Here is a 17,436-nt window from a genome sequence, read left to right on the forward strand (position 1 = left end):
TAGCAATATGCGTCCCCTTAATGACTCAGGTTACACAATTTTTAAGATGTTTGCAACACAAACTTTTAAGAACCTTATGTGTATTTTTCACTTAGCTGGCCATAACTCTGGCCTAGCTGAGTAAAATCTTAAAGGGAACACTTCATAGGTTATTTTTTGAGTAAGTCTGGACAAGAAGTCTGGTCTTGTGTAGTGGTCAGGGGCCATAACTCCTACAATACTGAATGAATCCGGACGCGAAACCCCAGGTGCACAACTGCACATGCTGACCAACATTCCTGTAAACTTTGGTGACTCTATGTCAAATACTTTTGGAGCTACGTGCGACACAACATTAAAATGACCAATTTTTAACTAAGTCAGGGGCCATAACTCCTACAAGACTGAATGAATTCGGACGCGAAACTCCAGGTGAACAACTGCACATGCTGACCAACATTCCTGTAAACTATGGTGACTCTAGGTCAAATACTTTTGGAGCTACGCGCGACACAACATTAAAATGACCAATTTTCAACTGTCAGGGGCCATAACTCCTACACGACTGAATGAATCCGGACGCAGAACCCCAGGTGCACAACTCAGGGCTCTCGCGACTGGGCGACTTGAGCGAAATAGGCGCTCTAGAACTTCAAACTTCGCTCAGACCTAACCTCAAAGCGAAATGCAAGTCGCCCTATTTTCTTTGATTTCCGCACTCGCTAATTACTGCTACCCAGACTGTTGACAATTTGCACCGTGTCATAATGAGTGTCGAATACACAAACACACACCGGCAGCATAATTTAAGCTCCGCCTACCTCAGGTACTTGCGAGATTATCCCGAGAAGTGTGAAAGCGAATCAAATTATCCGATACACCAGAGTCTATTGTGTTAAGCCAATCAGCGCCGCGCTTACGTCTTTGACACTTCGCGTTAATTGTCATCAGGTTCGAGTGCTAAACAAGAAATATCTTTAACAAGAAATATCTTTAAAAATGATGGTCGGCGAATTGTAATAAGGAAAGAAGTTTATAAATTTTTCATCTAACATTCATCTTTCATCTAACATTTTTCAAATTGCAAAACTAAACACCGCACTTTAACAATTTAAATGGTTCTCTTTTAATTTTTCGCAAAGGTTTCGTAGGGTTGCAATTTTGTTTCGTTTATCCTTAGACGAATAATTACAGCAGTGGTTCGATGAAGATTCATAAAGCGGTTCATGAGAAGAGGTCATTAAACGTGTTTATATTTTTAGCTAAATTGGTCCCTATCCCCATTTGTAACAAAATAGCAGGAGACCTTACGATATTGTTACACATCGAGTTTGATAAAAATCCATTACATTTTAGTGGTTAATGCGAAGAAAGGCATATCTACTTTTAGCTATAGTGGTCCCTAATAGGGCCCAAGTTCCTATATAAATAAATTTGGAAGAGGACCTTATAATGATGCTCCAGCCCAAGTATGACAAAGATCCACCAAGCTGTTCATGAGACGCTGTATAAAGGCATTTCTAGTTTTAGCTCTAGCAGCCCCTAAAAGGGGTTAAATGTCCCCGCTGAACAAAGTTGGCTGCGGGCCTAATAAAGATGCTACAAATCAAGTTTGATTAGAATACATGGAAAAAAAATCAATTAAAGGATTTTTTTATTTATTATTTTTATTTATTTCTAAAATAGGCCAACTGATCCCGCTTTAATAAACGCATATTCGTTATTCATGAATCTTTGGACAATGACGTCACACCTATAAAAAAGTGAAGGTCAAGCAAAACATACAATTGTAATTATTTCAATATTTCTGTTTCATAAGCAAAGTTTAACCGTAGTTATATCACATAGATAAACTGTATGCAGAGTACCCTTATTTCAGTGTAATGAGATTCAGTCATTATATAGCATATATATAACAAAACAGATTTCAACTGAGTTCAATATTTGCATACCATACTAAAGAAAGATATTCATATATAATAAATTAGTTAAATAATTTATAACAAATATATCAAAGCAAACAAGTACTCATTTTTATATGCAATCTGAATAAGTCACAAAAGCAAGAAACCTTTTCATATACAGACGACAATTGTAATAAAAATCTTTTAAAACGCACTTCTCTACATAAAAGACTCTTATCACACCCTTATTCATGTGATACGCAGACCGTATTCAGCTCTTTCTTTAATTTGATACATTTTGGTATTTGAACAGGTTTTTATCATATTTATTAAACTTACTTATCATTTTGAGATATATCAATATTCTAGCTAAATATACTGAGCCAAAGTTGGCTTTAAAACTGTGAACAGCGTCGTTTAGGATAAACGCTTTGTCTACATTTCACTCAGCGTAGCACAATCAACAGAGTGAAAGAAATTGACACTCTTGTCCAATCAGGCAGAGTGTTGCATAAATCTTCCATTTTGATAAATTATCTATAATGCGTTATCAAGCAGTTTGATTTGCAAACTGAAGTCACGTGGCATAGGTAACGAAAACGAATTTAGACGGCGTCGCCGAAAAAAACCAATGTTTTATTTAAGAAACTGCTGATTAACCATGCGATTAATTAGAATATGGTACACAATTATTTGTTATCTATGATAAAAGAACGACATGTAATGTATTAACTACGTTAAATTGACTTCCATCGATGAATTTATTTGAATATGTATTTCTAGATTACTGTACACATTTTACTTTCAGTTTTATATTTCGAGTGAGATACTGACATTTCTCGGTGAATGACTCGGTGCAAAGAGCTATAAAAAATAAATACACTTCTACTTCTTTGCTGGTGTTAATAATAAACACTTCATACATGTACAAGATATAACCAAAATTCGGCGGGTTACATTTATGCTGCTTTCTCCTTGATTCGAGCCTCTTAAATCTTATAGGGTTGTGCATATTTTTGTAAACCTGTTCAATTGAATAATTTTTGTTTTTTTGTTACAAAAATATTTGCATTTAACAATGGGCAATAAGAATTACAATGTTACCATCTTTTACATGTACTTTTTGCACAAGACTGAAGGAGGTCAAACTCCACATCATTTTAAAGCTTTCTCATCGATTCGAGCCCTTTATTTGGAAGGTCATCAAGTGTTAATGTTTGCATATTCTATTTCCATAAAGCAAATATCTATCAAGATTGACTTCTTGTTCACTCCTTACAACAGTTGAAATATGCTCAGGATGCTTTTAATTTGAAATTTGGGCTCACAATATTACCCACTATGTAATTTTCTTTTGAAAAAAGCAATTTTTGATGCAAAATATTAAAACAGGTATTTACTCAATTTTTCAGTGGTTTCATGACTAATTTTTTTCAAGGCATTTTAAAATGTTAATGACACAAATTTCTGATGGAAGAACATGCTACATGAGCATGAATTTTACTAAAATACAAGGGCTCGAATCGATGAGAAAGCTCGAATCGACGAGAAACAGGCATGTAGCATCGGCTTGAATTTTGAAAACGACTTTTTTCAGAATTTTGTAACAAAACAATAACCACTGTATTGGAAATGATCTAACTAAGAAAATGAATGGTCACATCAATGTTTTTTATCAAGAAACAAGAAAATTACAGCCCCCTTTCGAATCACTCAACATCATTGCGGTAGAAAAAGTCTTAAAGTTCCCACTTCTCCCTAAAGTCTCCCCACTTCTCCCTAAATCAGCTTGAGGGAGAAGTGACTTCTCCCAAAAATTTGGACCTAGCTAGACCCCTGCAACTGCACATGCTGACCAACATTCCTGTAAACTTTGGTGACTCTAGTTCAAATACATTTGGAGCATGCACGACAGAACATTAAAATGACCAATTTTTTACTAAGTCAGGGGCCAAAACTTCTACAATACTGAAAGAATCTGGACGTGAAACCCCAGTTGCACAACTACACATGCTGACCAACATTCCTGTAAAGTTTTGTGACTCTATGTCAAATACTTTTGGAGCTAGGCGCGACACAACACTAAAATGACCAATTTTTACAAAGTCAGGGGCCATAACTCCTACATGACTGAATGTATCCGGACACGAAACCCCAGGTGCACAACTACACATGCTGACCAACATTCCTGTAAAGTTTTGTGACTCTACGTCAAATACTTTTGGAGCTAGGCGCGACACATTCTCGGAAGGACGGACGGACAAGAGCAAATCTATATGCCTCCACCATTCATGGGTGTGGGGGGTGGGGAAACAAAAAACAGTCATTAAAAGGCTTAGGTGCAAGTCTTTAATGAGTAAGGACCCTGAATAAAATAATTACTTTTCGACTTGATCAAGATACTCATCATCAGCTGTTCCATGAGTTAATTCCACTTTCTTTCTAATTGCACCTGAAAATACATATTAGTATAAACCATGAATTTGTACACATATAAATACATCTACATTTGTCAGTCTACATTATACCAGCTCAAATAAGCAAAACTTACAAAGATCTTTAGTTCAGTTGAGAGTGCAACTGCTAGCTGTGCATTTCAAAATTTAGATGTGAAAGAATTGACAGACTAATATAAAATCACTATTTTTCCAGAGGAACTAATTTTCATGAACTTCATGGATACATCAATTCATGATATCAAATCCAAATAAACAAATAAAATTTCCATATATCTTACAATAAAATCTCACAGTGTTTGAATTATCATTCTTACGTTTAGCAAATCCATCATGTGGGTATATTCCTCTGTTATACACATCCATGATGTACACACTTTCATCATTCATAAAATCTCTCTCATGTCCATTACCCTGTAAATACAATATGTATAAGAGCCAACATTCTTGCCCATTTTGAGTCAACTCTGTTAGCTCAGTGTGTAAAGCAGAGAAGATACATCAGGAGGATGAAGGATATTTAGCTAATATGCCCTATGTATGAAAATTGTGAGCAATTCATTTTCTTGAACAGTTACCAAAATTTCGAAGTAACACTGCTGCCCTAACTGACCTTGACCCAATAGACTGTGATCAATCTCCATTCACTCTATACATTTAGTTGGGTTCAACATTACACCAATACAACTAAAGCTATATGGCAACTTTCCAGCTTTTGATGTAGGGGAAAAACCCCGGGTGCACATACAGGCACTGTGTCAGGCATGGACTGCCATCTTGGTAGTACCACCACCCTTCAGTAAGCCAGAGGTTTCGTATCCACAGCAATGACAGGCAGTGATTCTAAGTTAGTAACTGTTGCCACTCTGCCACAGAGGTCCTTGCATGCAGGAAAGAGTAACATACCTGATGTGCATCCAAATCAACTATCATGGCTTTCTTAATTTGTGGATTGTGTGAGAAAAGAAATCTGACAGCAAGTGTTATATCAGCATAAGCACAAAACCCTCCTCCTTTCTCTGAAGAGCAATGATGAAATCCGCCACCAATATTGATACCCCAGCCTCGATCTATCGCTAGTTTTGCTGCCTATAACACAGAAAAAGTGGAATACTCTTTAAAACTGTATTCCATAATACTTCTGTATTTTTACAGATTTCTTTAAAATATTATGTTAAAGGCACTCAACTCCAGATTTTAGCTAAAATGATCTTTTTTCAAAATTGAAAATTCAACAAGAGGGCCATGAAGGCCCTGTATCGCTCACCTGACCTATTGACCTAAAGATCATCAAGATCAACATTCTGACCAAGTTTCATTAAGATATGGTCATAAATGTGGCCTCAAAAGTGTTGAATAGCTTTTCTTTTGATTTGACCCGGTGACCTAGCTTTTGGCCCAACATGACCCAGATTCGAACTTGATCTAAAGATCATCAAGATTAACATTCTGACTAAGTTTCATGAAGATACAGTCATAAATATGGCTTCTAGAGTGTTAACAAGCTTTTCCTTTGATTTGACCTATTGACCTAGTTTTTGACCCCATATGACCCAGATTTGAACCTGACCTGTAAATCATTAAGATTAACATTATGACTAAGTTTCATTAAGATATGGTCATAAATGTGGCCTCTACAGTATAAACTATCTTTTCCTTTGATTTGACCTGGTGACCTAGTTTTTAATCCTACATGACCCAAATTCAAAATGGACCTTGAGGTCAAAAAGATTAACATTCTGACCAAGTTTCATGAAGATACAGTCAAAAATGTGGCCTCTAGAGTGTTAACAAGCTTTTTCTTTGACTTGACCTCGTGACCTAGTTTTTGATCCCAAATGACCCCATATCAAACTCGTCAAAGATTTTATTGAGGGTAACATTCTGACCAAGTTTCATTAAGACTGGGCCAAAAATGTAGTGTTTACAAGCTTTTCCTTTGATCTGACCTGGTGATCTAGTTTTTGACCCCAGATTACCCAATATCAAACTCGTCCAAGATTTTATTGAGGGTAACATTCTGACCAAGTTTCATTAAGATTGGGCCAAAAATGTGACCTCTAGAGTGTTAACAAGCTTTTCCTTTGATCTGACCTGGTGACCTAGTTTTTGACCTCAGATGACCCAATATCAAACTCATCCAAGACTTTATTAGGAGTAACATTCTGACCAAGTTTTATTAAGATTGGGCCAAAATTGTGACCTCTAAGAGTGTTAACAAGATTTTCCTATGATTTGACCTGGTGACCTAGTTTTTGACTCCAGATAACCCAATATCAAACTCGTCCAAGATTTTATTGAGCGTAACATTTTGACCAAGTTTCATTAAGACTGGGCCAAAAATGTGACCTCTAGAGTGTTAACAAGCTTTTCCTTTGATCTGACCTGGTGACCTAGTTTTTGACTCAGATGACCCAATATCGAACTCGTCCAAGATTTTATTGAGGGTAACATTCTGACCAAGTTTCATTAAGATTGGGCCAAAAATATGACCTCTAGAGTGTTAACAAGCCTTTCCTTTGATCTGACCTGGTGACCTAGTTTTTGACCCCAGATGACCCAATATCCAACTCGTCCAAGATTTTATTGAGGGTAACATTCTGACTAAGTTTCATTAAGATTGGGCCAAAATTGTGACCTCTAGAGTGTGAACAGTCAAATTGTTGACAACGGACAACGGACAACTGACAACGGACGACGGACACAGGGCGATCACTAAAGCTCACCTTGAGCACTTCGTGCGCAGGTGAGCTAAAAATCAGTGTATGGATCAATGGCAGTCCAAGACTAAATTTATCAAAACTGCAACATTACTGTCTTAGTAAAGATACAATATGATATACATAATTCTGATAAATTTTATTTCACCATATTACAGACCATGTGTTTTAAATAAAGTAAAGGTTATTATAGTGTCACCCCTACTGAAAGGGACATACCAAGCTGACTTATGAAACACCTACATACATTGAACAGCATTACTTCCCGATTCCTATTTTTTTAATGCCAGTCACCAGGCAGGTAGGCAAACGGTAACCATTATTTAACTAGCTGGTGGCTCACCATCCGGTCTTTCTTCAGTAACAAATCCTGCCTCTGACAGGGCTCAAACCATCAAACCTCCCGACTGCAGGACAGGTGCCTTAGCCATTAGGCTACCCCAGCTCAGTGTTTATTTACTACTGTGAGAAGTTATAATTTACACTGTACATAAAAATTCTATTCGTGAAAAAATGTCATTAAAATTGGGACTTTCCCATAGACTCCCATTATGAATACTTGTGTGAGGTCAGAATTTTTCAAAACAAGGATAGCAAAAAATCAAGCACACGCCCCTATCTATTTTTATTTGCAAATTTTCTAAGTATATTCTGAAGTATCAAAAAATCAAGGTTTATTGAAAATCTACATTGTAGAAAAAAATCTGACCCGAACATGCCTTAAAGTACCTTAAACAATTCATATGCCAATGAAATAGCCGTTCTTGGAAAGAATATGAAATTTTGTTCCCACAAAATTAAATTATTTTACAGCGTTAAAGATTATCTTGAGAAATTAAGGAATCTGACAACCTTTTTCATTTGATATAGTACGAGATAACTGAAATTTACCAGTATAGTGCCACCAGTCTGGTATCTAAATGGACGTAGAACTTTTCTCTGTACTATGAAGTTAGGTAATAATGCTACAGGTGGAACTTCTGTTATTCCTGCCACTGTCATACTCCACTGCAAATAATACAGGCACCAAATATAATATACAGGTGTTAGATAATAATTTGACCACGAATAATACATGGGGAAGAACAAGATAGGGTAAGCAAAATGTGATGATTGGATTACATTATACAACATGCATTTCAAATTAATCATGGTAATTTAGCCTAAAAACCTTTGTTCTGTTTATGTTACAATGTAACTTTTGTTACATATTAAAATAGCAAGATGTCATCTTGAAAAATACATTTATTAATTACAATCCTGAAATACAAGAGCTGTCACTATTAGTGACAAATGCCCCCGAAGCATGCCCAAGAATGCTACAGTTGTCTGCGCAAAATATGCCAGAATAGTTTAGGTATGAATCATTTTGTGACCAGATAAATAAAAAGAAAATGTTCTCCGAAGGTTACCTTGACCTTGGAGCTAGGGGTCTGGGTCTTGCACATGACAAATCAACTCATTATTGGGAACATTCCTGCAAAGTAATTCTAAAATCCCTTGAAGAATGGCTGAGTTATTGACTGGACAAGAAACAGACCCTGTTTACCTTTGACTTCTAAGACCTGACAAAAAGAAAATGTTCTCCAAAGATGACCTTGACTTTGGAGCTAGGGGTCTGGGTCTTGCACATGGCAAGTCATCTCAATATAGAGAACATTTATGCCAAATAATTTTAAAATCCTTCATCGATGGCAGAGACAAGAATTTACATGGACACACGCACGGACGGACGGTGCAATTTTAATATGCCCATCTTTGGAGGCAGAAAAATATATAAGAAGGTATGTAAAATACTATGCTGAAAGTTACATATTTCACAGAGTATACCTGTTTTTCTTATCCTTTGGTACCTTCTGAAAAGCTAGTAAACATCCTGCGTGACACTTTGATATAAAAAGTTTCAACCGTACCAGACTAAGAACTTTTAATCATGCAGGAAATAACACTACACAAATGCTAACACTTTACAATAAAAACAACCAAATAAATGAAAATACCAGTAATTTGAAATAATATATAATTTTTGTGCATTTTGTGGTTGACTCCATCAACAAAATCAAATCCCAATAAACACAAACAATGAGAAGGAGCTCTGTTTTAAAAACATAAAATCATGCCCTCGGGTGTATGACCAAAGATGTTGTTTTTTGAGAGTGAAAATCATATAAGATCTAAGGTCAATATATGTAGGTCTGACCGTCAGTTTGTGGGTCTTGCCACAAGGTTTGCTGAGTGTGAGTATGAACTAAATTGGGTCATTTATGTGGGCTGTAGGTGCCCAAACTAGATGCATGTCCTTAGAACACAGGTGTCCCCCACTCCTGTCACTGTACATGGTTTCATGACTGGGTGCAAATATTTTAAGATGTTTGCAACACAAACTTTCAAGCACTTTATGTGTATATTTCACTATGTGGAAGGCCATAACTGGCCTAGCTTAGTGAAATCCCAATGAGAACATCTGATGCATATCTTCACATGCTATATTTAACAATCCTCTGTTATATGACTTTAGGTCAAGTACATTTTGAGATACATGGGACACAAACTTGTATTTTTTGACAAGGGCCATAACTCTCATCTTGCAAAGTGAAATAAAATTAGAGCTATCACTAAAGGTGATGAATGTACCCCCCGCATGCACTGACACAGTACATTGCAATTTGACGCACACAAGATTGCATAATTATGTGGACTGTATGTATATGTTTGTATACAGTATAGTAACAAAAAACAAAGTCCCATAACTATGCAGAATATTTATCTAAAAGAACGTAACATGCACCATGCACAACGAGGGTTGGTACTGATCACTTGTGTGAAGTTTCATTAAATTGTGTGCAAGGGTTCAGAAGATTAGGCGCGCACAAGATTGCATATGCAGACTGTATGTACATAGTATGTTAACAAGAAACAAAGTCCAATTACTCTGCAATTTTTGTTGTTGAAAGAACCTAACATGCCCCATGCACAACTACTGTTGTTACTGATCACTTGTGAGAAGTTTCATTAAATTGTGTCAAGGGGATGAGGAGAGATGGTGCGCACAAGAGTGTGTCTATGTATATAGTATAGTAACAAAAAACCGAAGTCCCGTAACTCTGCAAAAAAATTTTCTGAAAGAACCTAACATGCCCCATGCACAACTACTGTTGTTACTGATCACTTGTGTTAAGTTTCATTAAATTGTGTCAAGGGGATGAGGAGAGATGGTGCGCACAATATTGTGTCTACGGACGGACGGACGGACGGACAGACAGACAAACCTGAAACCAGTATACCCCCCTTACAACTTTGTTGTCGGTGGTACAAAAACAATAAAAAGGTGCTAACCAGACAGACTTTGGATGGGGTGGAAATACTGCCAAATAACTTGAAATGCCATGCAGGATGTCTTTGACTGACCATGGGCCGCTGTGGACCTATGTGTCCCATTATGGCCAGAAGGCTATTCCCACTAATTTATTGATCTTTTTATTTTATGTATTGCTATGAGATATGGACATCAGAGTCTGGAGGTTCTACTAGGGACCAAAATTGTGCCAATAACATGTTATTTGGCACACTGTGCCAATATCACTTTAGCATGTCAACTAGTATTTGTGTAAATTCAACATAAACTTGTTTCTTCTTATAGAAAGAAAAATAATAACGCTATGTTAAGCATTTATTCACAAGATCTATTTATGTTATGATATATGAAAAACTATGATGCACAATGTATGCAGCATGACATATAGACATAAAGATCAAGTTAGAGTGGAGGGGTTAACTTCTTATGATTGACAAATAACTCCAAGTCTAGTTTTGATCATTACTCAATTAATGGTGTTAAAATAGTTTTTTGTGGTATGGTTCTAAAGCTCACTGAGGAAACTAAAGAAAAAAAAACAAAACATGGATATACAGATAAAGAAAACAGATTTCAGTGGATAGACTCAGTGTGACAGAGAGAACTTCATATTTATAAAAATATTAACTATCAAACACAATTTTCATACACATGATCTCTCCTTGGAACATACAGTCTAACTCGCTTTATACGAACTCATTAGGACCTGGGAAATACCGTATAACGGGTTATTTTTACTGCTGTAAAAGTTTATGGATTTGGGGTAAAACACATGATTTCATTTTATACGATTTTAAAATTTACAAAATCACAAGGTCTACCGGTTTACTCGACTTTACACGGCAAATTTATACGAGGCCAATATTTATGAATATGATTTGGTCGTAAAAAATAGTAATAATTAGCAGCAGGTAAAAAATACCCATTATACGGTATGTTCGTATCAAACGAAATTCATAGTAATGAATGTATAACTCACAGATAATTTGTCCGAGCAAGTTGGGCAGCATCAACAGCATTAATGATCTCAATTCTTGTGTCCAGAGAAATTGCTTTTCTTTTTATGCCAGACTTAGGCGTAGCCCTTTTTTTTACATGAACTACACTACATAGCCCTTCTATGTACAATGAAAATATTTTTCATGGACAGGTGTACATAGAAGTGAACATCATTCAATCGCCAAAGACATTATTATCTGGACTCGACTGTAATAAATAAAATAACTGACTACATATTGTATATGTATATCTCTTTATTATGTATTTATCAATTCCAGCTGATAATCACTTTGATTAAATATCAGCACTGTACAGTTTCAAACTATTAAATAATCAAGTGTAACAAGGGCGAAATGTCTGCCAACTTTTATAATAAGTTTGTATCAAAAGAAGGAAAATTATACAGGGATGTGATTGTCCATACACACTCTTGCAGCAAAAACTTACTTACAGATTTTGTTTACTATAGAACTAACTGTGCCCCACTAACAGACTGCATATTCTTTTGACTACTCAGAACATTCTGCAAAAAATCTGGTGCAGACAAATCAGTCACATGACAAACATTTGTGACAATTAAAAAAGCATGTTTTGTTTCCTACGCACTTTAGATGATCTCAACAGGGCTTCGTACTAAAGCAGAACAGTGATATATTCTATTCCTTGAACAGCAGTTTTGAAAGACTACTTAGGTTTTAGAACACTGTTCAAAGAAGTCAAAGGAACATGGCCAGAGTGATCATGTGCATGAGTTTCACATGCTTACAACATTTAACAGGTGTATCACAATGGTGTAGTACCTCCTTCAAAACTGTCCCCTCCACTATACTTGTAAGCTGCACATGCAATGATCAACATATAGAATGAGTGTTAGTTCGGATACTATGAAATCATTATGATTTGTTGCAGACAGATTTGCATGAATTCTATGGCTGCCTCAGTCCTGGAAATTTAATCCAAAGGGACAAGTAATAGTCAACTTTTTTATTTCTTTAACACTTAGAATCAATGATTTTCATGTCCCAACAAAATAGACATTTTTGTCAAAACCATGAAATTTAAAGCCCACAAAACCTAATGATTTCACAGTATGTACCCTGCAATATTAGCTGCTCATGTATAGGTTAAGCATAAGGAAATGACAGATGAGTATACATGTATGCCTCTGTAAAAATAAATCTAGATTAATCAATAATTTTATACAACAATTTCGCATATTCATATTTCTTATAAACGACTGAATAAAATATATGCATGAAATGCAGTTTTTAATACAACAAACTGAATTCTGTAAAAGCATCATTAGAAGTGGGTTAATAATTTTCATGGATATAATGTTTGCACCAACCCATAAAAAAAAGTCAAAGCATAAATTAGATCAATGATAACTTTCCATTTTAACATCTATTTTTTGTTGATTTTAATATTGCATCAATATAAGTATAGGCCATATGGTGACTTTCCAGCTTTGATGGTGGAGGAAGACCCCCACTTGTCCCTTCGTGTATTTTTCTATCACGGGCGGGCACCTGGTAAAACCACTGACCCTGCATTAGCCAGCTGGATGGTTTCCTCACATGAAGAATTCAATGCTCCGAGCAAGGCTTGAACCAACATCGGTCAGGGGCAAGTGATTCAAGTCAGCTACCTGAACTACTCGGCTAATGAGACCCCAACTTTTATTTTTAACACAAAGAATTGAGGTACCAACAAAATTGCTTTTGATACACAGACGCATGACAGACTACCAAAATCTATATACTAAAGAGAAATTTCTTGATGAATTGACACCACTGGAAAACTTGACGTACATATGTTATAATTTTTAATACTGTGAAAGTTATCTTTCCCAGGGAAATAATCACTGCAGAAAAAAGTCTTTTCCTTTCCAGTCAGACAGACAATGTCATAATAAAATCTTTAAACATAATTTAGGTTATATGGCGAGTTTTCCAGCTTTTGATGGTGAAGGAAGATCTCTAGAGTCCCTCTGAGCATTGTTTGCACAGGCACCTGGATAGAATCACCAACTTTCATACAAATGTAAGCCAGCTTGATAGCTGTCTCACATGAAAAATTATACACCCAAAGCCTGGTTTGAAACTAACATCAGTGAAAGCAAGTTATCTGAAGCCAGTGACCTTAACCACTGGGCAAATGGGCCACAGAAGCGCCATAACATCTCAATACATGTGGCCACAGAAGCCCCATAAAATCTCAATACATGTGGCCACAGAAGCGCCATAACATCTCAATACATGTGGCCACAGAAGCCCCATAACATCTCAATACATGTGGCCACAGAAGCCCCATAACATCTCAATACATGTGGCCACAGAAGCCCCATAACATCTCAATACATGTGGCCACAAAAGCCCCATAACATCTCAATACATGTGGCCACTGAAGCCCCATAATATCTCGAGACATGTGGCCACAGAAGCCCCATAACATCTCGACACATGTGGCCACAGAAGCCCCATAATATCTCGACACATGTGGCCACAGAAGCCCCATAATATCTCGACACATGTGGCCACAGAAGCCCCATAACATCTCAATACATGTGGCCACAGAATTTTTTAAGGCACCTAACCATATTTAGGAAAATTTTCAGATGGATGATCAAATACCATATACTGACAGAGGACTTGATTACATACTCTTAAACTGTTTATATATCCTTTAGTGTGAACTTTCAAGAGATCATTTTCTGTTGCTTCCACAGGTCTCACTGTTGTGTCATCTCTGATCATACCCGCTTCTGCAAATACAAAACAAAAAAAGTTTCTTACAAGAGGATTTTCTAAACAAAAGTCATTTTATACAAACTGGGAAACAAGTAATTAAAAAGTTTACATCAATACATAATGCAAAAATTAACTATGTCCCCCAAAATAATACTTTTTGATGAATCAAGGTAATCTTAATTATCTTGGTTACTGGTAGACAGTCATTCAAGGAGCACTTCCATGAAATTATTTAAAACCAGAAGATGTTTTTGTAGAAAAGCACATGTCTCCCCCAAAGCACACATGTAGTATTAATAGACAAAATGTCAATAGGGGACAGGAGCAAAAGTCAAATAGACACTGATGGTTGGCTTAGTGACTGAAATGCAACAGGGATCATCTACAGAATGTCCAATCATCCCATGAAGTTTCTGGATCAAGTGGTTCTCAAGTTATGGATAGGAGACGTTTTCCATGTTCTGGTCCCTGTGACCTTACCCCTTTGAAAGAAAGGCCCCAAGATCAATAGGGGTCATCAACTAGGCATGCCCAACCATCCTGTAAAGTTTCAATGTTCTGGGTAAAGTGGTTCTCAATTAATGGGCTGGAAATGGTTTTCCATGTTCTGGCCCCTTGGAAATGGTTTTCCATAATCTGCCCCCTGAGACCTTAACCTCCAATCGAGTAAAGCAAAAAGCTATAGGGGTAAACTACTCTGTAAGTCCTATCACCCTAAGAAGTTAGGACTTACAGAGTAGTTTACCCCTATAGCTTTTTGCATGGAACATGGAAAACTGTTTTAAATCAATAACATGAGAACTATTTGACCCAGAACTTTCAATCACCCTAAGAAGTTTGAAAGTTCTGGGTCAAATAGTTCTCATGTTATTGATTTAAAACAGTTTTCCATGTTCTGGCCCCTGTGACCTTGACTTTTGATGAACTGATCCCAAAATCTATAGAGGTCATCTACTCTGCATGTCCAATCATCCTATGAAGTTTCAACATTCTGGGACATGTGGTTCTCAAGTTATTGATCAGAAACGGTTTTCTATGTTCTGGCCCCTGTGACCTTGACATTTGATCAAGTGACCCCAAAATCGTTAGGGGTTTGAAGTTTCAACATTCTGGGTCATATGGTTCTCAAGTTATTGAATGGAAACAGTTTTCCATGTTCAAGCCCCTGTGACCATGATCTTTGATCAAGTGACCCTAAAAACAGTAGGGGTCATCTACACTATAAGCCCTATCATCCTACGAAGTTTGAAAAGTTCTAGATCAAATGGCTCTCCAGTTATTGATCAGAAATGAAGTGAGATGGTTCAGGTCCCTGTGACATTGACCTTTGATCGATTGACCCCAAAAACATTAGGGTTCATCTCCTTTGTAAGCCCTATCATCTATGAAGTCTGAAAGGTCTAGGTTAAGTGGTTCTCCAGTTATTGATTGGAAATGGTTTTCCATGTTTTGGCCTCTGTGACCTTGACCTTTGATCATGTGACCCCAAAATCAATAGGATTTATCTACTCTCTATGTCCAATCATCCTATGAAGTTTAAACATTCTGGGTCAAGTGGTTCTCGAGTTATTGATCGTAAACAGTTTTCCATGTTCTGGCCCATGACCTTGAACTTTGATCAAGTGACCCAAAAATCGTTAGGGGTCATCTACTCTGTATGTACAATCATAATATGAAGTTTCAACATTCTGATTCAAGTGGTTCTCAAGTTATTGATCTGAAACCAGTTTTCCATGTTAAGGCCTGTGACCTTGACCTTTGATCAGGGCTCACACTGGCCTCCAAAAAATAATGGCCAATTTTTTAACCTATGAAAAATTAATAGCCAAAATTGATGCAGATCTTTGCGTGCAATTTTTGTAAAAATAAAAATGGTATATTTGAACAAACATATTTTCTTCTTAATTGCTTTAAAAAGCAGTAGGCCCCTACTGGGGATGTAGGAATTTGGGATTCAGGGAAATTACCTCCAAATATTGGTGGTGGGGTCCCACTATAAATGTTTAAAATGCTATGTTCTGATGGATTTTGAAGGCATTTACAGGACACATTTTTAGTTTGTGTAAGGCAGCTGAAATGGTTGATATTGACTGACATTATGGACTGGGCAATGGCTCAATTATAATTAGCCCCATTCATGCACACACAGTATGGACACAGCTTCACACAATGGAAAGTTTACAAAGTCTTTGAGTATCATTCATGTTTATACTTTTTCTTTATACATATCAAAAGTGTTTTCATGATTCTTTTGACCATAACTGCACTTAAATTGCTCGAAAAGTACAAAACAATGTGGTCGCGAAAATACGTGATATTTGGCATCTGTGCACACTATTAAATTACAGCTTTTTGTCAACAAGTTTTTTATGCTTTATTCAATAAATATACTTAGTCTAATTTTTAAGTGTTTTAGAATATTTTTACTGACGCAAATTACAGTATGCAAGCAAATTTATTTGTTGGTTTTTTTTAGTTCTCCTGTATCAGCCATGTTTCTAAAAATAGAAACAGGACTGGGTTTCCCGATATTTTTTAATTAATATGCAAAACAAACATTCATTATGCCAGAATTGTCTTGGCTAAAAAATAAACTATTAAAAATATCTGGCCTGTAATACTTCAACAAATTTGCGTTCTTTACAAATTCTGAAAATTCGAAAAAAAAAAAGATTGTTTTTTTGCTTCGAACAATGGCATTTCTTTTCAGATTAAAAACACATATAGATCTAACCTAGATCCAGATTAAAGATATTTTGAAATCGTCGACAGTTAGGTCTGTTTATAATACGTTTTTAAAGATAATTAAATTGGCAGTAACTGTAAATGGCAGTTTAATTTTTCATCAGAAAACTGCCCGTACAAATTGGTTTAATTGTCGTCTGCTGAATATAGAGTTGAATAAAATTTGCGTTGGCGTTCTAAAATGTTCCAAAAAAGTAGCCTGCCAGTTCAATCTGATTGACAGCTAGATAAATAAGATTAACTTCCGGTTATAATCGGTTTAATTGTCGTCTGCATCCTATCGCCCTAGGCAATGTTATCGGCATAGTTGACACGTGTTTGGAATACACCAGTTAATTGATCAGGTCGGCGTGACGTCACATCCGGAGCAATCGATTATGCAAATTACCTTGGAGGTGAAAGCAGGACCTCGCAATTCGTAGCGAATTAACTAGCGGTGTGGGTTGTGATGTTTTAATTCTCAAATAAAACAAATTAAGAGTCATCTTTTTTATCATCTGCAGTCCTTACGCTATGGTACAATCTATA

General features: G+C 36.4%; 1 protein-coding gene across 5 annotated transcripts in view; it reads right to left on the reverse strand.

The window, feature by feature from the left end:
* LOC123528526 (histone deacetylase 11-like) overlaps window positions 1-17,436 on the reverse strand; it is a 44,810-nt gene that overhangs the window by 21,668 nt on the left and 5,706 nt on the right. For 4 of the 5 annotated variants that reach the window (XM_045308291.2, XM_045308290.2, XM_045308288.2 and 1 more), the window contains exons 3-8: window positions 14,077-14,177; window positions 12,214-12,249; window positions 7,951-8,067; window positions 5,246-5,428; window positions 4,657-4,753; window positions 4,266-4,335 (exon numbers count right to left, since the gene is read on the reverse strand). In XM_045308291.2, coding sequence (XP_045164226.2) covers window positions 4,266-4,335; window positions 4,657-4,753; window positions 5,246-5,428; window positions 7,951-8,067; window positions 12,214-12,249; window positions 14,077-14,177 — 604 coding nt within the window. The remainder of the gene's footprint in view (window positions 1-4,265; window positions 4,336-4,656; window positions 4,754-5,245; window positions 5,429-7,950; window positions 8,068-12,213; window positions 12,250-14,076; window positions 14,178-17,436) is intronic. The other variant, XM_045308292.2, reaches the window with a different exon arrangement.

The sequence above is a fragment of the Mercenaria mercenaria genome, chromosome 13 (genome assembly GCF_021730395.1).
Source record: "Mercenaria mercenaria strain notata chromosome 13, MADL_Memer_1, whole genome shotgun sequence".
NCBI lineage: Eukaryota > Metazoa > Mollusca > Bivalvia > Venerida > Veneridae > Mercenaria > Mercenaria mercenaria.